Genomic DNA, 24,491 nt, shown 5'->3' with positions numbered 1-24,491 from the left:
TTTCAAGTGACATTTTTTGACGTTTCATTAAAAAAATGCTAGCCGGAAGCGACCGATTGAAAACGACCGTGTTTGTTTAAAGCTGTGCTGGAAAATGATGTTGACCAAACAAAAAATTGTTATCTATCTTATGTCCGTACTAACCTCATTTTTTCAAGTGACATTCTTTGATCAGTGGGAATACCTTCTACAAGAAATATCATTTTGTACTCTGACAGAATATTGAAGATAACGAAGACTCAACCTTCGATGACGACAACTTAATGTTCGTGTACAATAAATTTGTCATACCTAACCAACAATAAAATAGTCTCTGTCAACTATTTTTGGAGTTTTTACTCCATAATGGTGTTTCAGGTCAGTTTGATTTGTGTAATGTCCCACCAAGTATAACAGTAGTATGATAAATCTGACAAACTACCAAGGGCCATTATGTTAAAGTTTCTTTCTTGAATCTGCACCTTTCCAGAAAATTCCAAAACAGGAATTCGAAAGAATTCCACAGAGCTTCAGATGACGAAGTGTAATTTCATTTTTTGACGCGGTAGTGAAGTTGAACCTTTAGACCAAGTGAAAGACAACAAAACAATAATGGTATCCAGACCTTTAAGTTTATTGGTACTCTGTACAGATTCCTAATATCTTTCCATTTTTTGATTATCTTCTCAGATTCTGTATCTTATGCTTTGTTGCCAATTTAAAAATATAGTAGGAATTAACCTGTTGTTAGTAGAGATGACGCCGCAGAAGGGAAAAATTCTTACAATTAGATATATTTAGTGATTGTAATTTAGTGAGTAAACTTTTTTATAGTAATACCGGTATTAATACCGGTATCCCGGTTTTAAAAATTTTGAATACCGAATACCGGTATTGAGATTTTGGTCCGGTGTTGCAAGCCCTAGTTCCAAGGAACTCTAATCGCTTTCCGCAGTGGTATGCTCCATCCTCTATTAAACTTATTAAGGAAAAACTTAAAAATCATAGAAAATGGAATAATCATGGTAACCAAGACGACTATTTATGTTTTTCTTTATTGCGCAAAAGATCTGAGAATCTTATTTTGTCAGATTACCATAACTACCTCTACCTCTTTAGCGAAGTTTTTATTGACGGCTGTCTTGACCAAAAAATCATTCCTTTATTGGTGTTTATATATGTTCACTATGCCACAGGTTGTGAGAAACTAAAGCGAGAACTTAACTTTCTAGCAAAAAAATACAGAGACAAGATGGATTCTAAAGGATGCTAAAGATAGATATAATTTAGATATTAAAACAAAAAAATATTCATGTAAGTATATGTGGAAAATAATGAACAGTCATCGAATAAGCAAGAAAAGTATCCAAATGAAGTAAATGATTAATTTAAAATTCGGCTGGATAACTTGAAAACTAACTTTAATGAGCTGCTATCGAATATCACTGTACTACTTGGGAAATTCTGCCTTTAGCTGGTCGGTTTAATTGAGGTTCGTAATATATTCTGTTTTTTTAAAAATACTTCTTTAGGCATTACGGATTAAATGTTGTAATATTAAAACTGATAAAAGGTGTAATATCATCTCCTTTAACAAAATTAACCAACTGCTTTAAAGTTAGCATTGGTAACTCCTGTCTTTAAGAAAGGCGATTCTCTTGTAATAGAAAATTATCGACCAATCAGTCACTCCTGCCAGTATTCTCAAAAAATTTTGAAAAAGTCATAAATAAAAGAATTGTCGATTTTTTTTAAATAATAACTTGTTCGATTCATGTCAATACGGATTTCGGCAGAATCGTACCACGGGAGACTCGATTATGGATTTTGTACAACACGCAACAGACTATTATGAGAGAGGCGAGTATATGACAACTACGTTCTACCATTATTTATTAATAAAGAACCTGAGTAGATATAAATTTGGTGACAGTAGTATTAAGATGATTCCATCGTACCTTGGTGGCAGAAGACAAATAGTCTGTTGTATAGATAGCTATTCTACACCAGAGTGCATTTCTATTGGAGTGTCACAAGGGTCAGTATTGGGGCCTTTGCTTTTTCTCATTTACATAAATGACTTGCCCGCTTCAATATCTAAGTCTTCAATCATATTCTATACTGACGACACTACTTTAATCAGCGGACATAAAATCCTCATTGATGCTGTTGCAGTAAATCGGGCGTCGCGCTGTGAGGCTGGGGAGTGGTTTACGTGTAACGGCCTAAATCTGAATTCCAACAAAACACCTGCAGCTGTCTTTACACTGAAAGGCGTTCAGCCAGATCTGATGGGTGAGCAATTCATAGATTTTTTGGGTGTTCGCTTGGACACCACATTGAAATGGGATCAGCATGTAAGTATACTTTACGGAAGGCTGAAAACAACATTTTTGTGTTGCACTTTTTGGGTGGCAAAGTGTCGGGACCGATTATCATATTTTCTGTTAGCCTAGTGGAACTGCTCGGTTGGTCTAGGGTTTTTCGAGTGCAGCGACGTGTCATATGTGGTCTGAAGTATCGACACGAGTTCCGTGAAGCCTTTATAGATCAGAGAATACTAACATTTCCCTTGCTATTTATATTTGAGTATCTGTTGTACTTGCACAACAATGTAGATAAATATACTGCCCACAGAGATATACAGAACCCGTAACAATCGTAAGCTAAAACCTAAATTTTGCAGACTCTCTAAGTAACAGAAAGGTGTAGATTTTACTGCGCTCAAGTTTTACAATAAATTACCTTTAACGGTTATACTTTTACCTGTGAGCAAGTTTGCAACATTGATAAAGCAATTTCTGCTGTTGAAAGGTTTTTATTCTTATTCGGAGTTCCTTGTATATGAATTTTTTGAAAGGGCTTTTATGGCATTGGGCTGGAAATGGATGGAAATGGAAGGAAAGAATAGCAGAAGTTGGGAAGAAGAGAGGGAAGACTGTAGCAGGTATAAGGGAATTATCCAGAAACCGGAGGGGTGGAAGAGATGGATGGAGGAATAGGAAAAAGATATATCCGACGCGGATGAAGGATCAAGAGAAGAAGAAGAAGTATATTTTTCATTGAAATAAAACTAGAACTAACACTAAACCTGGAACTAGAATGTTTCGGGTTTAGCTGTCCCTCTTCAGAGTCTTTAAAGTGCAAATTTAGAATTTTTCATATAACAGACTTTTGACTATAACGGACACTCCCTTCCCCGTATTAGTCCGTTATATCGAGGTTTTACTATATTTTAAAATAAGTAGTAAGTTTTACTTGAATACATCCAGCTTTTCCTGTACTTTCCATCCTTGATGCAACATTTACAGTGTTTCCCCAAATATCGTAATGTGGTTTTCTTGCGCCGATAACCCCGGCGGTTATAGGACCATGATTTATACCAAGTTTTAAAACAAAATGATTGAAACTTTGTTCGTTAATGCTTTGTAGTGCTTTTTTTAATTCTAAAGCGAATTCGACCAAAAGGGCTAAATGCGCCCAACGAATTGTTATTGGATCATCAACCTTAAAATTAATAAATTACATAGGAATAAAAAAAAATTATTCATAATTACTTTAACGTATCTCGTTGGGTTTAACCCACTTGCAGCCATATAAGTAGAACCGATCGTTTTTATTTTAATAATATCTTGAAATTGTGGCCATTCTAATAACTAAAAAATAATTTATTATTTGATTATTGTTTTGTATAAAAAGCTTTACCGCATCAAAATCTGAAATAACTTCGTTCAAAAAACGAAGACATTCTAATCCTTGATTATTAACGGTCTCTTCTGAATAAAAGTCTTAAATCCAACAAAAATTAATCCAAGTGTAATAAAAATAATTTTTATTACCAGAAAAGTTTGGCATCGAAGCAAATAATACTCCAACTTCAGCATAACTTTGCGAATACAACTCATTGTGTTGCCTCTTTCTGTTCCCCATGAAATGTTCAGCAACATGAGGTGGCAAAATATTATAAACCAAAGCTTCATTTCTCCTTCTCATATCAGCTGCACATTCTCTTTGGGTATCAACTTCCGATCGCCATAAAAATAAAACTCTCCCTATCCTCTCCATCTAAAAAATTAATTAATTCAAATTTACTCATAAAATCAAACCATAAAATTACATGTCTTGTTAAAATTCCAAGCGCCACAGCAGCTGTAAGTAACAACAAAGATAAAGCACATTTTGCTTGAACTAAATTTTTCCAGTACATCTTAGTTTCTTCGCAATACAAAGCTTTTCCCAAAAGCAGAAAGTTAACGAGACAATGAACGGTTGCTATAAGAACCATTAAAATAGTCCTACAAATGTAAGACAGTGATGCGGGTAAAGATGCCACAACCAAGATTAAAACGGCGAAAAAACTGAAGTAAGACGGATATAAACAGCTTGAATTCATTTCTTCAATAATTATCGAAGTGCAATTTTCGTAAATTTGTGGTTGTGGAACACAAGATATCTAAAAAGATTAATTAATTTAAATTTTTAAATAATTATTGATAATAAAAACTTACCGCGTCTAAAACATTAACCAATGTTAAAACAATAATGCAAACTACTGCTAAAGTTCTTCTAAACCAAAATGATCTAATGATGAGGGAATCAAAACACGAAGAAAATTTCTGAAAAAAATTTTTTTTAATTAATTAATTCAATAAGATTAACGTAATTTTTACCGTAGGAATAGCTTCTACTAAACTTATTAATGAGATTACAAGAAATAATAAAGTTCCAACGATAAATGTTAACATATTCAATAATCTTCTAGGTAAAATGAGAAATTGGGAAATTCCTACTGCCAATCTAACAACTAAAAAAGCTTGAAGGGTTATACTAGAAAACGACTCGGTGTACTCATGATAAGATTTTTCAACATCTTCACCAGTAAAGGCCAACGTAAAATAATTAGTACTTTTTCCAAGTTCCTTATGACCATCTCTATTTACAAGTTCTTTTCTTAACCTATTTTTAAAATCTTCTGAATCTTGTCTTTGTCTCGTTACGCCTATTTGATTCGATTCCTCCTCTTCTTTTTCTGATGCTAAATCAACGCAACTATCTTCTTCTTGGATTATTCCACCACCGTTTTGAACATCTTGATTTATTTCAGGAACAAACTGATAAGAAATGAAACATCATTAATAACCAAAAATTAAATGAATTAATTTATTTACTGGTTTTAAAACTTTAACTATAAAATAAGTTTTTAACCCAGCAATTCTTAAAGATTCATCTCGTTTTTCTCCATAAGCTGGTTCAACTTCGAATTCTCCACTGAGAAATGATAAAGTTGTAGCTGAGATATGAACTCGCCTAAAATTATTAAAAAAAAAATATTTTTATTTTCTTTATTTTAATTTTTTTACCCAGCCATTCCAGAACTTTCCATTTTATTTGCTAATTCAACATCTTTCGAATATACATCGAATTGCCACTGGCGTTGACCCAAAACCCCCGCTAATACAGCACCTGTATGGATTCCAACTCTCATATCGACTGGCGAATTTGTCGTTTGTTGCACGTATCTAAAAATGTTATAAACATTACAAAAAAAATTACTTGGAAATACTTGATTACTTTATGGCTTTAACCATTGATAAACCCATATGAACACAAAGGACTGCATGGTCTGGTCTTTCTTCGGGCGCTCCACTTATACAATAATAACAATCACCCAAGATTTTTATTCTTAATTGATGGTATTTCTTAAAAATAAAATGTTTTTGATGAAAAATTTTTATAGAGATTTGTTTCGATTTTTACCTCGGCTAATTTATCGAATCTTGCGAATAATTCGTTGAGCATTTTAACAAGTTCTTGTGCGGAATATGTTGAAGATATTGCAGTAAATCCAACGATGTCAGCATACAAAATACTTTAAAAATTAAAAAATTATTTAATGAGATGTTATACAGTTGGATTTGATTGTTAAATAAAATTAAAAATTTGTCATTTACATATTAATAAAGATAGAAGTGTTAATTTGGTGGTTTTAACTTTGCCTGAGGCCGCTTATCGCTCTATTGAATAGCTCATCAGGCGTCACTGCTGGTCCAAAGCCCAGATAAAGGAAATTGGGTTACTGTTAACTGTTAATAATAAATTGAAACACGGATGAATCTTATGTATCTGCTGGAATGTATTTTCATATGCCATCAGAGAGCAGGAAACCATTATTGAATTAAGTAAGCACAAAATTAAATTAATGGGCAAGATAACAAAGCGTAAACAAGGTCAACGCAAAAGGATAACCACCTTCTATGAATCCTCTGTTATACAGACGATGCTATACTAATAGCGGAGAACCACGACAACCTACATCGAATTCTGCACAGATTTACAAAAACAGCCAAAAAATTTAATATGGAAATAGCGAGCGAAAGACCAAATTGATGGTAATTGCAAAGATCTCATCAGATGCAAATAAGTTGTCAATGAACGTTTAATAGGTCAAGTAATGACGGTTAGGTATCTAGGGATGGATACATCGAGCAACAGGCGGCTAATGGATGAAGTGAGGAATCAAGTAAATAAGGCAGCAAGAATATCAGGCTACCTAAGAGATGTAATATGATGCAACAAATAGAAGAGTGTAGAAAGCAAAGTCCGAATATACAAGACCTGTGCCTGACCTCTACTCACCTATACAATCCAGACTAGCGCTGAAACATCCCACATAAAAGCCATAATGAGGACTACAGAAAGAACACTTTAAATAGTATAAAAGTTATTACACTCCAGATTAATACCAAGACAGAGTAGGTGATATGTACATAATATCTCTCATTGTGGGAGTGTAGGACGTGATGAGTCAAACGAGAGCGTGACAACTTGCTAAATGGGTAAAAACACAAACACCAGAAACCAAACGTTCAGAAACCGCCAAAATGCTGGATGGAAAGCTAGAATTCCAGCCATGGAATGGTGGAAAACATCCTTAACACAAGAACTAATAAAACAAATCAGACAGGACTAGGTTCTATAGCAAGAAGAAGAAGAAAAGAAGCTTTATCGGAATTAAAGAAAACAGACGAAGTAGGTACCAAAAGCGGAAAAGAAAAAAACCAAAGCGCCCATGTTGGTGTAGGAATACTTTACACAAAGATTTGTGTAATGTATCGACGCTGCCAAGCCAAAACGTCATAAACAACATTTACTTGATTTGCCAAAAAACACAAAAACTTTCATAACGTGATATTCAAGAAGGTTAATTTGAGCAAACTTTAAATCAATATTGAGCGATTGAAGTTTTTTTTGCGGATATGTCGCTTTAATTGTTGGATGCAGATTTAAATATCCTATTCAAAGGTGCCTTGATAAGGATAAAGTATATTTGATTAGTATACTAGTTTCATAAGATGCTATAATTTTTGCAAATGCCAGCAAATGACCTTTGTGAAGTAAACATACACAAAATACACGTCAACAAGACATGGATCGCTATACTACTAAGAACGCGGAATAATTGTTTCGATTTTTTTAACGAATAATTCATCGGTAATGTTGGTGCAACATGAATTTCGGCGCAGATTACCCAGTCGGACACCAACTGGGCAAACATTACGGCGCTTAGCCGCTCGCTTTGAAGAGTATGGTACAACACGAGATGGTGCTAGGTGTAGCCGACCCTGAAGCAGCCGTTCTACTGAGAATATCATTTCTGTGGCCAAACAACGCTATATAGTCATGATCAACACTTCCTCAATTGGAGAAATTGGAACTAGAAAACATGTGGTTCCAACAGGATGGACCAACGGAACACCCTATATATTTTTGCAAATTCGACGAGAGCATAAAATTTCCTTTCCAAAAATATAGCACATTTTATATCTCGTTTAAGTCTTCTTTGAAATATACAATTTGGAAGCTTTTAAGATTTTCAATTGCGTACTTGTAGGCTAGTGAGTTTTGACGGCGTTTCGATAAAACAAATGTATTATTTATGAGTTGTAAGTGTTAGTGCTTATCGTTAGAGTATTACTTAATTGTCATCAACTTTCAAAGTAATGTCATATAAAAATTATGAAAAATGGGACATGATAGTATATTTTATACAATCTGGGGAGAATGCAGAGACTGAAGGAAATGTATATCATGAACGATATCCAGAGAGGCAGCAGCCTTTTAATGATATTTTTAGAAGATTGTGATATAATCTACAAACTACGTACACGCTATACATACTACTACCATACATACTATACAAGACGGGGAATTAGAAGAAGTAGTAGTTTTAGGGGCAATGGAAAATAATCCACAGATATCAACGCGGCAATTGAGTGTGACCACGAGAATTCCAAAATCCAAAGCTAGGCGGATTTTGAAAAAATCAGATTTAAGCCATACAGAACTAGCAAAATCCATTACCTGAGACCAGGAGATCTTGAACGGCGCATGAATTTTTGCCAATGGCTCTTGGGAAAATGTGACGAAGCACACAATTTTCCTTTAAATTGTATTTGGACAGATGAAGCGTTGTTGCCATATATTTATTCTTGTTTTATAATAAGATACGTTTTATTAATTTAATTTAACCAACTATTTTGATGCTACATATAAATATAATCTCGTTTTTCTTTTATTTCCAAAGCCTACTTTTTCAAAATCTGTACATATAAGTCTTAAAGTTGTATATTTCAAAGAAATTTTATGCTCTCGTCGAATTAGCAAAAATATATAGGATGTTCCATTTAAAATAATCATTTTTGTGTCAATAACTGCTAAAATATTACTTTGAGGGAAAGCTAACTTATTCCATCGAATTCTACTTAAAAAGTTGCTTTGGAAATGTTTTCACAGAAAGGAAAAAGTTATGACGACTTTTCGAAAATGCACTTTTTTGAGAAACAGCCATTAAGTTTCTTATAAAAATCGAGCCTCAGACACTGATATCATTTTTCCAGTATCTCTTACAGAAATAGAGTTCCCCTTAAAAGTGCCCAAATTGGCCCAGCCTGTACATACGTACAACTAAACTCAAAGAAGAACTATCTTTCTCTGAAGAATTACGAGACAACCTGGACAGAACACTCAAAAAAGCGAGTCTTTATAACGGGGTTTATATTCTAGACTTTCCCAGTCTAGAATTTCATTCTAGATTTCATTCTAGACTGGGAAATACTCGAACCCTAGATATAATGCAACGATTTACATAATACACATTTGAAAACACAGGAATCCAGAATTCAACCATCGATTTTACTATTACTAATTAAGATAGACGTCAGAACATTAACCTATGCCAATGTAGAGACCCAACATGGTTTAGTACTCTGTAAATAACGATTTAAAGCTAATCTACAAAGAAGAAAACCGTGTATTATCGATACAAAATTAAACATAGAAAGATTTGGACAATATCGAATGAACGGAAAAGTATCTCAAGACCCATAATAGAAGGTAATGACGTAAATAAAACCTGAACAAAGAGAAAAACATGTATAACGAAATGTTTAAATGAAGCACTTGGAACCAGAAAAGTTAAGGTAAGACGATTACTCAGCACTGAAAAAGTGAAGGTAACAATGGAAAAAATAAAAAATATAACGAAATCTGAAATAGAGTAATTATATTTTGCATTTTTCCATCTCTACCTTTTCATTGCCAAAATAATTTTACGATTATATTCGGTGCTCAATATGTACATTGATTACACATGTTTTACGGTGTTGGGCAAAGTTTCATAGATTAGTAAATGTGATACTCACCAAATTTCTGTTATTAAAGATATAAAAATATCGTGTTGATGGCATAGACACCATACGCAGAGATGCGAAAGGCATAACTCGGTTCTACTCGCTCGACCCGAAGCAGGTAGAGAACATTTCGCATCTATGTCCATACTGCATGATATGTGCAGACGATAGTATAGCTTTTTAGATAATTTGCAAAGCATAATTTGGATAGCCTAACACAAACCACTAATTGACAATATTGGTGCGCTCTTATATAGACGTCGTTGAAGTTAGATACGAATTCAAATTCATATCAGATACATTCGAAATAGTAAAAAAAATTATTCGAAATGACATTAGATAATGTATTTTTCCAATCTCTACTAGTAGCGCCCTTCTTTAAAGCACAACTCCACATTTAGAAATGAGTTCTTGGGCGTGAATATTTAAGGAAACCCATTTATTACCCAAGAGTCAACGCAGGTAATTCAATTAAGCCACATAGTACCCCTTTAGAAAGTACAAAGAAGCTAATCATAATATAGCCCAAATGTTCTTGAATTTTACTTATACGCAATCTTTTACGCCATGTTGCACAACATTTGATTACAAATCGAAATTCTATGATATCTTCATGCAATATTTGCCGTTGAAAGGAAAGTAAGAATTTTTCAAAAATAAAACCAGTGTTGAAAAACCTCTATTAGTTTTAGTGATAATAATTATTAAATTTTCATCAAAGTTTTTCCACAATTTTTTCTAATAAAGTTCAAAAATCGCATAAAATCGAATTATTATAGATATTTTGATGAATTATTCTCTATTTATAAAGGAAGGGATTGAAATTTATAAAGGTTAGCGTATTTGAAAGTCTATTAGTTTGTGAAATATAAATTTTTTGACTAGTCCAAGATTTTCACGATTTCCTAAAATTAACAATTTTTTTCAATTATTCTCAAAAAATTCAAAAAATCGAATTCTTAGGATATCATAATTAAATATTACCGATTTATAGAAGATAATATGTACTCATTTATGAACAGAACGGTAGTGAAAAATTTCTACTTGTTTTGGAGATAATCATTTTTAAACTCATCCGGAAATTATATGATATTAGAAAGTTAAGAATATTTTGGTATCGTTTTTAAAATAAATTGTAAAAAATAAAATTCTTAAGATATCTTGAAGTAATATGCGATATGTATAGAGTATAATGTATACGTTTTCATGAACAATACCATACTTATAAATCTCTATTTGTTTTGGAGATAATATAATTGTAAAATCATCCAGAATTTTTATGATTTTAAAGATAACAATTTTTTTTCATCGAAATTCAAAAATCGTGTAAAATTAAATTATAGATATATGTTGATATATTCGCAATTTATAGACGATAGTATGTACTTTTTCGTGAACAATAAGGTACTTAATAATCAATATTGGCTTTTGAGATAATAATTTTTAAACTGAACTTGAATTTTTATGACTATATGAAGTTGAGAATTTTCTATAATTAGTTTTAATAATTGCGGTGACCCATATTTAAGAGTATTATATAATGATATAGTGGCATATCTTTGCTCTATAGCGCATGAATTATAATATTATTGATATACATATTTCTGGATTCTAAAATCGACCGGATCCAATACACTTCCCTGGGGTGTAGCTTTTATTCTGAAATATCTGTCTGAAAGATAGGATTCTAATATTTCAGAAAACTATTTCGGTAGGTATGTTCTTAATTTATAAACTAAACCTTCAAACCACACCTGTTGGTCATTACGTTGGTTAGCCGGTTGGTAATTCCGATTGATAATAAAGATATGCTTCCAGTAACTCCTTTCCTTTGGTTGTAAATCTATTACTTTACTTGCTTAGAAAATGTAAATACTGATATTTTTTGATTGAATGTGTCGGAGGGTTACTCAGCATCGTTATAGAGACCTGATAAATTTTTATTTTCATAGTTACAGATATAGCTTGAATCACTTTGTGATGGTAGGTATGCTAGTTCTTTATGAAGCCAAATATTTTCTTTAATGATGACAACACTTCCTTCTTTGACAGCGTTATATATTATTTATGGATTTAGACAAAAAATTTTTCTTGGGTCCATCTATCAGGTTCCATATTAAAGTTATTACCTATAAGTTTAGCCCGCCAAAGATTGTGCCAAACCTGATTAAAAAAGGGTGAGAAATCGAGGAGTAATACCTTGCTAAAAAACCAGTGTTCATCTGGCCCGGATAATAGCACCCAGCAACCGTTCCTGCCAGGATACGACGAAGCTGCTACCTTGTAGTTGTTGGCCCATCAAAGGCTAGAGGAGGGAAACCTTGATAAAAATTACTTGCTCTACAAGGTTGGGGTTTGAAACAAAAGGTCTGCTTTCAATATATTCCAAGAAAACTCAGTATTAGTCTTGGAACATAAGGATAAAAACTGCATTGACATAAGGAAACGATTTTTAGAACATGGAACATTCAAAGACTAAGAACAAGATTAGAGAACGTCGAGAAAATTATGAAAGTTGGAAAGTCGATATTGCTGCTTTTATGGAAAGAAGAAGAAAGGAAGAAGAAACTGTATTAAGAATGTGGGAAATTATAGCCATATTCATAGTGACGTTTGTAAAAGTAACCGAGCAAGTAACGAAATGCCCCTATTAACCAGTAGAAACCTACAAAACAAATTATCCGGGAAATTGTAAATGAAAGAGTAGTGACTGCAAATGTAAATATGAAAGAGGAGTCATCTCATGGTATCTATGTTTCAAACGAAGTCGTCAATGCCCTAGAAAAAGAGAAGTTTTATGAATAACTTGAATATTTACTTATAAAAGCCGATGATCAACGAGAATACATTCTTATGAACGACTTTAATGTCCGTATAGGAGGAAGGATAAATGATGAAATGGGTCAGTGGAAGGCATGGAGAACATATCCTAAATAATAATGTATAAAGCCTGATGTAAATTTGCAAACAACAATATCTACAAATTTTAAATGGGTGTTATAAATACAAAAATATACACAAATACATATGGCAACAACAAATTGGAGACTTTACGATCTATAATCGAAAATGTGACTGTAAAACAAAATACCAACTGGAAAGCCCAAGACATGAGTATGTAGAGGAGCAGATTGTGGGTCGGATAACTATTTGCTAAGGTCCATGTTCGTATACTCTTCAAATATGTTAAAGAGCAACGTTACACAATCATAAAGAAAAAAAAACGAAGGAATTTAAAAACAACTTGGATGGACTATATCATAAAAGCACTAAGATACTTGATCAAAACCGTTTCGACCAAAAACTGAACGTAAACTTACTACGAGAAGTATTAGGTATTAAGTACATTATGTATATTACTTACAACAAAGATAATAATAATAGCTTGCTGAATTGGAGTGCCGAAATAAAACCAAAAAAGTAAAGAAACATATGATAAATGATGTGTGATAAGATAATACACATAATGAGACAAGCAAGGTTTAAACGAATCGTGACGCAAAATAAAAATGAAACATAGGAAGGAAGTATCAGGAAATAAAGTCATAGAAATTAATTGAAGCTTACGAACTAAAAGCTGAAACAGGGTAAATTAAAATCCAATTAAATTGGAAGAATGGCGACAAAACTATGCAGAAGAGTTCAACGAAAATAGACAACAATACTTGACACAATTGACCACAACTTGACCAACTAACTATTACTTTCAGAAGGATATAGAACAGTTGTAGACACGAAAACTTAGTTGACCTCTATCATGAAATCAGCTCTGTAAATATTCAGCGAAAAATTTTATTTCGGTTTATAGATTTAATCAAATTTATTATTATTAACTATATTATTGTCAAAAAAATGACATTGTAGTATTTGCCCAAATCTATTCTGGGTTACTATTTTACCAAAAATTAGTGTCTTCATACGCAGATCAGTACACCAATTGTTCAGACTATATTTCCTCACTTGTCCCATTAATAAACTGACCGGCAAAAAAAAAAACCGGCCACTATACATTTGCCGCAACTTCAAAGCTGGCTTTCTGGCGAACCGCGCATTCGATTTTGATGATTCTTTTTTTGATGGAAAAATTGATTCTTCTGTAATAATCCTGCGATAGAAATTTTCGTTCAGATTTTAATTTGAGCATATACGGGGTGAGAAAAATGAGAAAAACTTTTATTCTCGAAATTTGTAACTCCCTGTGTGGTGCAGCTGATACAGCAGAGGGTATTACCTGGAATCAAACAGTAGCCCAATCCTTTCTGAGCATTTTCTTTTTTTATTCACTCTATTATCTCTGTTACTAACGAAGATGCAGTATTTTAAAGCGATCGCCTGTGAAAACAAGATCAGTGACAATAGTAGCTGATGACCGTTTTATTGTTCTAAGCAATCGTAGAACGACAGCTGTAGAGCCTCGGCATCATCTTCAAATGGTGCGTGTTGTTGATGTCACTGAGAGAACCATTCGCTGAAAACTTGCTAGAACTGGTCTGGCTGCAAGAAGGCTGCCAAAGGGCCGAGGCTGCTTCCTAGATATCGACGTGCGCGTCTTCAATCTACGCGCTTACATGTGAATTGGGAGATGGAGCAATGGAGGAATGAGTCCGTCCTTTTTACGGATGAGTAGTGGTTTTGTCTACTATCACCCGATAGTCAGGAGCGAATATGAAGACGTTGAAATGAAAGATTTGTGGACTATGTCTGGTTCTGTAATGGTGTGGCCGGGAATTTCCAAAGAAGCCTATACAGATTTTTAATCATTGTTAAAAGTGGCGCCTTAAATCACTGACCTTGAAAACTAAAACTGGGCACCCGAAACAGTTTTGCAGAAGCATTTACATTTCTTAGAATTACAGAATTGCGGACGTCCTTCATTATTGTAAACATCTGTTCTTAGTTCTAATATGCGGTAAAAACGAAGATAAATAAACAAGAAAACAAATTTAATTTAATGTAATAATTAATAATAACACGAGAGTTAAACGCGTGTGTGCCCCCCACGAGCCAAAATAACGTCATGTAATCGACGCGGCATCGAACTGATTAAGTTCGTAATTGATTCCTGAGGCATTGCGGTAAACTCTTCGTCAAGAGCAATTCGTAACTCCTGAAGGTTGTCCGGTAGGACAGGACGACGACGAATGCGTCTCTGAAGTTGGTCCCAAAGATGTTCGATAGGGTTAAGGTCCGGGCTGCACGCTGGCCACTCTATCCGTTCAATACCCACCTCATCAAGATATTCGCTAACCACACGTGCTACGTGCGGTCGCGCATTGTCATGCATTAGCATGAATCCGTCACCAATAAAATGGGAATAGCGCACGACAGCTTCTGGCAGAATATCTTGGATATAACGGTGGGCATTTAGCGTGCCATTTTCAACACAGATGAGCGTCGAAATACCGAACCTCCATGGAAAGGTACTCTTTCAGAAATTGTGCAGGTCGCAAACCTTTCATTACGACGTCTCCACACTCGTTCTCGACCATCAGGTGACCGGAGACAAAATTGGGACTCGTCAGTGAAGAGCACCTTACCCCATTGTTCCGTTTCCCAATTCGTATGTAGGCGCCCATATTGAAGACGTGCTCGCCGATGTCTCTGGAGCAACCGCTGTCTTTTGGCAGGTCTTCTTGCAGTTAGATCACTTTCAGCAAGTCTTCGACGAATGGTTCTTTCACTTACGTCAACCCCACGCACCATTTGAAGACGATGCCGAGTTTCTACAGCAATCGTTCTACGATTCCTCAGAGTGTTTAGCACAATAAATCGATCATCAACTGCTGTTGTTACTCGTCTTCCAGGCATCCTGAACTGTTGTTCGGGGTATACCCAACGTATGGGTAACGTACCGCTGACTTTTGCCATCTTCAATTAAACTAATAATACGCGCAACATCAGTTATTGACAACGGCATCTTTGACAACTGTCAATTTACTATTCGAAACAACTGACATACGCTACCTAGCGCGCCATCTTAGATTTTGTATGCTTGTTTGTCTTGTTTTCACAGGCGTTCGCTTTAAAACACTGCATCTTCGTTAGTAACAGAGATAATAGAGTGAATAAAAAAACAAAATGTTCAGAAAAGATTGGTTTACCGTTTGATTCCAGTTAACACCCTCTGCTGTAGTATCTGCACCCCACAGGGTATTACAAATTTCGAGAAAAAATGCTTTTCTCATTCTTGCACCCCGTATATGCTCAAATTAATATCCGAATAAAAATTTCTATCGCAGGATTATTACAGAAGAATCAACCTTTCGATCAAAAAAGGAATCATCAAAATCGAATGAGTGGTTCGCGAGAAACCCAGCTTTGAAATTGTGGCAAAATTTTAGTGGCCGGTTTTTTTTGCCGGTCAGTTTATATTCAAAATTAAAAATTTGATGACTCCGGTTATCCATGTATCTTTCCACTGTTTAATGTTTTTTACACATTTCTATTTGTGTACATTTTGCCAATAAATAAATCCACCTCTTATGAAATATTTACTTTAACACCAGAATTTCCAAAACATAAATTTACAGTAATCATTTTAGGACCTCTTTCTGTTACTTGAGAAGGCTTAATCGTTGATTTCCGTTTTTAAGGGTTTGATCTGTTGTTAAGATATTTACTTCGTGCTCAAAGTGTTCAATAAATTCAATGATGGGGTAGACATGAATTTTTTTTCCTCCCCTCTCCAAAGTAGTGGAAAGAGTGATCCTTGAACGCCTAACCATTCAGGTCACCGAAAACAATTCCACCCCTAATCGCCAGTTTGGCTTTTAGTTATCACATTCCATCACCCACTAAACATCTCGCATAATGAATAACACAGCCGAGAAACTCATCTTCAGTTTCCATATAAGCATAGTTCCCCCCAATCTCGAAAAAACCTTTGACATGCTTTAAATAAATGTCTTCATCTTCAAACTTAATAAATCCAACTGCGCCCCTACCAAACTCACACACGACTACCTCTCATCCCGCAAGATTCAAGTCAAGCAAACTATCTTATCAACAACCAAACCGTTCGACTGTTACGTCATATTCCACCGACCACCCCCATATTCCTCAAACAAAAACAGCAACGTTCGCCGAACATACCACTATTTACCTTGCAATTCAAATTTACCTTCGACACCTGGAAAAGTACTACACCAATCGAACGTTATCTCATAAACCTTGCCAGTGGTTAAAGGCCTTAGACATGACTGATGCTTGTCCCCAATACTCTTTAACATTTATCCAAACGAAGCACTAAAGAGGTTGAGAAGATCATGCCAATGGGAATATAGCTCACAAATGACATAACACTCTATACGCTTCACACTGCTGATGACCCTTTATAGTGATTGCAAGTATTTATAGTAGTAAAGAGTATCTGGAATTTATGTAAAGAAATTTGTTATGAATATGAAAACTAGGGCTTTACAGTAAATTTTAAGAAGATGAAATAAATATGCATTGGAGGAGAGCAAGAAAAGCTGATCTGAACACAGATAGGGTATCGAGAATAGATAGAGTAAGAAACTAAATAAAATAATGAAGGTGAACATAACAATAATAGAAAACACTCAACAAAACAGCTAATATTGAGAAAATGGCAGAACAAAGAATTCCAAAACGTGCTTTCCAGTGGATTTCGACAGAAAAGAGAATATTTTGTAAAACGTTGTCTTCACCATAAAATCTCGCTTAGATTTGATGTGTAAGTACAACATAAGTACATAAGTAAATTTTGATCAGATTGAATAGATTCTAAAGAACACAAAACTTTACTAGACCGAAATTGCAATTTTAAAATTGTAAAATTGAGGTTTTCACCTTAAAAATACATACTCACCATGTAGTTATGTAACTTTACGTCATTTCTTAGATGAATATTTTACACAGTATATTTGTCATAACGACCTTCATCACCTGGCACTTTTGCAAGCTTAATAACTATTTCTGTTCAATATCGTACAATGTTGTAGCTTACTTTTAATTCGCAAACCGCATTAAGGTCCATTACTACCACGTTTTAGTTAAATTTATCTTATAGATAAACCCCTCTACTAGCCAAGCAGAGCGCGTAAAATAGCCATAACCGAGGTAATAATCTCTTAGATAGCTTAATCAGAAGATGGTAGTAGCCTTAACACGTTAATTTTAAACATTTTAGTAATTTTTATATTATTATAAAATTGGAGAATAATTTAAACTTAATAATTTTAAATACCTGACATTTTCGTGTCTACTCATATAGATTTTCTTAAATTGGCTATCCGCTCGATCAAGATCTTGACGCATTTGTACTGCTACGTGTTCAGGTAAAACTGATAATAAAAGTCTTTCCTACAAAAATTTATTTCTTAGTTAAGAATTCTCTGTAAACGATTTAATTATTTACTTGTTCTGCAGTTTGTTCCTCTATTACCAATTTAACCTCTAAAGATTGTCTAGTTTCTAAAAAAGCTCTCCTTTGTTGTTTCTCCTCAACAAAATAAGATATAAATCCTAAAGCGTTTGCAGTGAAAAGTAGGATACAATTCGCAATAAGCTAAAAAGAAACATTATGATTTCAATGAAATTTAATTCAAAAATTTTTCTCACCTGTTGTATTTGATTTAACTCAATTTTTGCCAATCCAATCACTGCCGCTAAGTACGACGCACAAGTACCAATACTTAATATAACACAATATCTCAACCGTAAAGGCAAAGTAACGTAAATAAAATAATCTAAAAGAAGTACCCAACCAAGATTATCTCTTGATGTAACATCACCTTTTTTTAAGAATAAGGAAAGAAGTAATTGTGCGTTGGCTAAATGCCAGCAAACATGTGGCAAAGCTGACCAAAGTATGGAATTTTGCGTGCCTCTTCTGCACCATAACAGCAACGAACAATTTAGTAATAGAAAAGCACTAATTATGGCAAAAATAAGGATATCTTGACCGTAAGGTACGACCAGCATGTAAATGTCGAAGAAAATTGCCATTATCAAAAAACATTCAAGTCCCGAACGTTTCTGTTTGACGCTGTAACTTTGATAAAGCTTTTCCAGAGATGGGTCTTTAAATGAACTTAATAGGAAGCAACTCGATTGCATCTTATCTAAGATTAATGAATCTTTTTGGTCAGCCATGTTACTTTTTTTCGACGATTTCTTTAATCAAAAACTGTTCTTTGTAATCGTAAACTTTTCTATGTACTAATTGTTTTAATAGAAATAATCACCATTTTTAATTCGGTCACTAAAAAAAAAATAAAGAATCAGTTTTTGATGCAATTAACTTATTGCATTAATTAAATATTCGATTTCTTTCGATAACAAAAAAAGCAAAACAACATACATTCTAAATCTTTTCGGTTATCCTTGTTAATCCCCATTTTGATTCGATTTTCACATTAATTACAACGAAATCTTTTAATTAATGTTTCTTTAATAACACTTTCTTTTTCAGTTTTAGAATTTTATTGATTTATGTAATTGAAAACAAAAACAGAAAGCTTTTAGGAAAACACGTGAAACGTTCGCGACAGGTCTTTTTAGTGGATCAATCGAAAGCTCCGAACTTTCAGGTTTTAACGCATGCGCCTTTAGGAAAGTTTGTGTGGAAACGGTCGCGTGCGGAAGCTCACTGGGGTACCGGGGGGATGGTCGACCAAACGAAAGCTTCTCGGATGAAATTAAATCCCCAAAAGTTGCGACTGCGCATATTGAAGAGAGAGAGTTTTTTTTTGGGATTGGAATTAGACGAGATTGGAATTTAATAATTAAGTTAGCCAAAATTTTTATTTTTTTTGTTTATTAACTCAAAAATTTTTCTTTTTACATTAAAATTTCATTCTAAGATTAACAGTTTTTATAAATTACAATCTTTTTTTATAGACTTTTATTCTATTTTTAACCATAAATATTTTTTTGTAGACTCGATTTCATAATAATGGTTGCGTTTTATTATTATTTTTTTGTTTGATGTCACAGCTCAAATTTGATTTTGATAAGATTTTGAAATCATTGAACTTTTAAAACAAAATTTATGAAATCGAGCTTAAGTATTACTATTTTCTTTCAATAAATATAAATATTTGCTCAAAAAATGTTTTTCTATCACATTCCGTGTTGTATTTTTTTTTTAATTTCAGCAGTTTTTGTATTAAAGCATCTGAGTTATTTATTTTATTTTTTTAATTTTTTTCTTCTAATTAAACAGAAATTATCAATCCTCACCCTCGAAGCGATACCCGAACTGATCCAAATTCTTGTAATGTTCCTCGTCGGATAATAATTCTAAATACCAAGGTTTATTGTCGAAAGGTCCTTGAAGTCCCCCGTATTCCAAAGGAAGTATTTCAGGTTTCATAAACCCATGAAGTGAAGAAACATCATTTCCATGTAAATATATCTTAAACAATTTTCTTAATTTAAAATTAAAACTTAAAATTACAGTAAAACATCGATATAACCTCGTTAGAACGGATTTCGACCTAAAACTTTCTAGTTCTAGGTCTAGTGTTAGTTCTAGCATTAGTTATTATTCAGCGTTAGATTGTTGTTATTGATCATTGAACTAAAACTAGAAATAACACTAGACCTAGAACTAGAAACATTCAGGTTTAGCCGTCTTAAAAGACGTGCGGCTAAACCCGAATGTTTTTAGTTCTAGGTCTAGTGTTAGTTCTAATACTAGTGTTAGTTCTAGCTTTAGTTGTCATTCAACGTTATATTGTTGTATGTTTTTCATTGAAGTAAAACTAGAACTAACACTAGACCTAGAACTAGAAACATTCGGGTTTAGCCGCACGTCTTTTACGACGGCTAAACCCGAATGTTTCTAGTTCTGGTCGAGTGTTAGTTCTAATAATAGTGTTAGTTCTAGCTTTAGTTGTTATTCAGCGTAAAAGTCTTGTACATTTTTCATTGAACTAAAACTAGAACTAACACTAGACCTAGAACTAGAAACATTCGGATTTAGCCGTTTTAAAAGACGTGTGGCTAAACCGGAATGTTTCTAGTTCTAGGTCTAGTATTAATTCTAACACTAGTGTTCGTGCTAGATTTAGTTGTTGTTCGGCATTATATTGTTGTATATTTTTCCTTGAAGCAAAACTAGAACTAACAGTAGACCTACAACTAGAAACATTCGGGTTTAGCCGCACGTCTTTTAAGACGGCTAAACTCGAATGTTTCTAGTTCTAGATCAAGTTTTAGTTCTAATAATAGTGTTAGTTCTAGCTTTAGTTGTTATTCAGCGTTAAATGGTTGTATATTTTTCCACACGTCTTTTAAAACGGCTAAATCCGAATGTTTCTAGTTCTAGGTCTAGTATTAATTCTAATACTAGTGTTTGTGCTAGATTTAGTTGTTGTTCGGCGTTATATTGTTGTATATTTTTCATTGAAGCAAAACTAGAACTAACACTAGACCTAGAACTAGAAACATTCGGGTTTAGCCACACGTCTTTTAAAACGGCTAAATCCGAATGTTTCTAGTTCTAGGTCTAGTATTAATTCTAATACTAGTGTTCGTGCTAGATTTAGTTGTTGTTCGGCGTTATATTGTTGTATATTTTTCATTGAAGCAAAACTAGAACTAACAGTAGACCTACAACTAAAAACATTCGGGTTTAGCCGCACGTGTTTTAAGACGGCTAAACTCGAATGTTTCTAGTTCTAGGTCGAGTTTTAGTTCTAATAATAGTGCTAGTTCTAGCTTTAGTTGTTATTCAGCGTTAAATGGTTGTATATTTTTCATTGAACTAATACTAGCCGTCTTAAAAGACATGCGGCTGAACCCGAATGTTTCTAGTTCTAGGTCTAGTGTTAGTTCTAGTTTTAATTATTATTCAGCGCCAGATTGTTGTATATTTTTATTAAAGTAGTTGAAAGGTTAAGCATAAGTATTAGAAAAGTACGTATATTAGATTATGTAGTAGAGCTAAAATCATTTGGGTTTATCCTTCTTAACCCGAAACTTTCTAGTTCTAGACCTAGTGTTAGTTCTAGTTTTAATTGTTATTCAGCGTTAGATTGTTGTATATTGTTATTGAACAAAAAGTAGAACAAAGAGTAGACTTACCACTAGAAGCATTCAGCTTTAGCCATACGTCTCTCAATACAGCTAAACTCGAATATTTCTAGTTCTAGGTCTAGTGTTAGTTCTAATAATAGTATTAGTTCTAGATATATTTCATTGAACTAAAACTAGAACTAACACTAGACCTAGAACTAGAAATATTCGAGTTTAGCTGCACGTCTTTTAAGATTTCTAAACCCGAATGTTTCTAGTACTTGGTCTACTATTAGTTCTAATACTAGTGTTAATTCTAGCTTTTACTATATTTTAATAATTACCCTTTTTTTCATTTTTTCTTTTAAAAACGGTTTAATCACAGCCATGACAGCGTCGAAATAAAACGGTTCATTAACAATGTGAAATCCTTTAAATCGTAATGGAAATGTTTCTTGAACTAGTTCAACGGTTTTTTTTGCATAATACGGTGTAAAAAATTTGGCGTGATTCAAACTTAATCCGGCCATATCCAATACGACAACTATACCGCAAATTTGTGTCTGTTCCTCTTTGACGACTTGTTCCAATGCTAAAACATTGGCGCGGAAAATTTCGTCGATGGATGCTTTTGATGCATCGAAATTGTCCACTCGTATTATGTAAATTCTTCGGCCGAGTTGATCACGATTCGGTAACATAAATTGCGCTTGAAGGTCGAATACGTTTTCGCATTCGGACGGAAGAGGACATCGAAATAATTCGGGACATTTTAGTTTCATTAAATAGTACCTTTGGATCATTTGGAACGCTTTTTTGCTATCAAATTTTCTAGCGCGTAGGAATCTTAAAAGGAAGTTATCTTCGTTTGGAATGGAAATGTTTGGATCATCTAAAAATGTATAATTAACAAATAAATTGGATTTATAAAGAATCCTTGACATTTTTTTTATTGACTCACTCATTATCATTAATTTTACTGCGGCTATTTCCTGTTTACGTTTTTCTGGATTTTCACCTAATTCTTCGGCGGCTATTTTTAACCATTCTTCCTCTAAATTCGTTTCTGTTGAACTTTCTGAGAGGCATCTTAAAGCTTTTGTTGTAAAATTCTTACTCATTTTTATTTCCTTATAAAGTTATTATTTTAAACTAAAGCTTTACTTAGAAAGCTTTTAATTAGATTGTTTTATTATTGAACTTTTTGTTCCTTTTTTCTTGTTGAAAACCTTGTAACAAAATCTTGATTAATCACCCCCGATAAAGAAAAAAAACACTGATTATTTTGATTCGTCCGGAAAATATCTCATTTTATCACGATCTCGAGTCAATCCGGTAAAAATAGTAACTGTTCAACCCTGTTTGTATGCTTCTCACTTCAGCGTGGTGAAATTAAAATCAATACAAGTTTCTATGGTTACTCTAAAAGGAACTCAAAAGATTTTAATTTTAAATGGATTTTATCATTTTATGTGATTTTAATGGATTTCTTGTTAAATTCCAAGCAACTTCAACCGATTTTAAATAATCTTTAAACAATTATTCTTTGCGTTTTAACATATAAGAAATAAGAGAAAATAGGATTCAACCCTTAAAAACAAATACTTAACAAAAGAAGGATTTTATGCAGATTACAAATCGTAGAGTAAAATTAAAGAAAAAGTTAGGGATTAAAAATAGTACCTCCCAAATTTTCAATTACTGCATACTTATGTTTTTCCTGTTCATTTCGAATTTGTCATTTTCCAATATTTAACTAATATGAGCGATTTAATAGTTTTTCCAGATGCTTTCAAATGAGTTTCAAGCTCCATTTAGCTTTAAGTGTATATACTGGAAGAGGCAATCGCTAGTGGAGAGGCTTTGAAATACATTTCCTTAGAAGCGACATTAAATGTTAATTAATATCAGACAATAAAAGTGCTCTGTTGGCATTGAGGAATATTAAAGACTTTTTAAAACAACATGCTGTTTTACTTGATATTTGGCAAAGAGAGATCTAATAGGCAGTTGTTGGGAAGGGGTAGCAGAAATATTGGAAAGTTCAAATACATTTTGAAAGTTTCCATCATTAATTTTTTGACTGTAATTTGAGGTATAAGTCATATCTGCTCTAAGAATGTATGTATCTATATTGTTTAATCTAGTGGATGTTGCACCACACAAATAACATCTCTGTTTAGATGCTGTAAATATCACGGCATTACATACTTTACCGCCTTTTTTTTATTATTAATAGAACTATTCATATTTACATTAATATAACGGCTAAATTCACTAAAGAAACAAAGTAACTTTCCGAGGGAATCTAATTTAAGCTAAATTTACAATAAATCTTGAGGCATTTTTCATTTAAGTCGCTGATGCAAATTTTTGAAATCCAAATTAAAGTTAGTAGCACTGGAACACTTATTGATGTTTTCATAATTTTTTTTCTTATAAAACATTCAATAGTCATTATGTTTAGTTCAGTGAAGTTGTTCACTGCGAATAAACCATGGCACATCTACTGCCGTCCGTAGAATTTTTTTTGTAGAGATTGTATTTTTTGGATATTTGTTGCGGAAGCATTTCTAGTTTTCAGATGATTTGTTCTATTTATCAGAGGAAATAGTATTTGATAGCTTTGTCTTTAGGATTCCAATGAAGTTCTGTGTTATTGATTACAATGCGTGTTGGATTTCGGTAACGTCGTATCGTAAAGATTCACATTTGTCTTCATTCAGGTGTAAGGACCATTTTGTAAGCCATTTCTGCACGTCGTTAATTGCATCTTTTAGCTGTTCCAAATCACTTCCTTGGGTCATAATCAACATATTGTCAGCAAACAGAGCTTTT

General features: G+C 33.4%; 2 protein-coding genes across 2 annotated transcripts in view; both read right to left on the bottom strand.

The window, feature by feature from the left end:
• The window catches only part of LOC111419645 (Adenylate cyclase 3), a 28,484-nt gene extending 9,215 nt beyond the window's left edge, over positions 1-19,269 (bottom strand). Inside the window, exons 1-15 of the mRNA XM_023052486.2 lie at positions 18,994-19,269; positions 18,252-18,894; positions 18,049-18,198; positions 17,878-17,993; positions 5,737-5,848; positions 5,551-5,678; positions 5,340-5,498; positions 5,148-5,286; positions 4,650-5,090; positions 4,488-4,595; positions 4,097-4,432; positions 3,819-4,044; positions 3,685-3,767; positions 3,537-3,635; positions 3,238-3,486 (exon numbers count right to left, since the gene is read on the bottom strand). Of these exons, the coding sequence (XP_022908254.1) occupies positions 3,238-3,486; positions 3,537-3,635; positions 3,685-3,767; positions 3,819-4,044; positions 4,097-4,432; positions 4,488-4,595; positions 4,650-5,090; positions 5,148-5,286; positions 5,340-5,498; positions 5,551-5,678; positions 5,737-5,848; positions 17,878-17,993; positions 18,049-18,198; positions 18,252-18,785 (2,880 nt within the window). The 5' untranslated portion in view covers positions 18,786-18,894; positions 18,994-19,269. The remainder of the gene's footprint in view (positions 1-3,237; positions 3,487-3,536; positions 3,636-3,684; positions 3,768-3,818; positions 4,045-4,096; positions 4,433-4,487; positions 4,596-4,649; positions 5,091-5,147; positions 5,287-5,339; positions 5,499-5,550; positions 5,679-5,736; positions 5,849-17,877; positions 17,994-18,048; positions 18,199-18,251; positions 18,895-18,993) is intronic.
• A 446-nt stretch (positions 19,270-19,715) lies between these two features.
• On the bottom strand, positions 19,716-22,958 carry LOC111419714 (alpha-tocopherol transfer protein-like). Its single transcript, XM_023052576.2, has 3 exons — positions 22,615-22,958; positions 21,998-22,545; positions 19,716-20,049 (listed from the first exon to the last, which is right to left on the bottom strand). Exons 1-3 carry the CDS (start codon positions 22,772-22,774, stop codon positions 19,864-19,866), a joined length of 894 nt encoding a protein of 297 aa, XP_022908344.1. The 5' UTR covers positions 22,775-22,958; the 3' UTR covers positions 19,716-19,863.
• Positions 22,959-24,491: the final 1,533 nt, after the last annotated feature.

The sequence above is a fragment of the Onthophagus taurus genome, chromosome 6 (genome assembly GCF_036711975.1).
Source record: "Onthophagus taurus isolate NC chromosome 6, IU_Otau_3.0, whole genome shotgun sequence".
NCBI classification, from domain to species: Eukaryota; Metazoa; Arthropoda; class Insecta; order Coleoptera; family Scarabaeidae; genus Onthophagus; species Onthophagus taurus.
The sequence above is the reverse complement of the archived record's forward strand: the minus strand, read 5'-3'. Positions and strand labels throughout refer to the sequence as shown.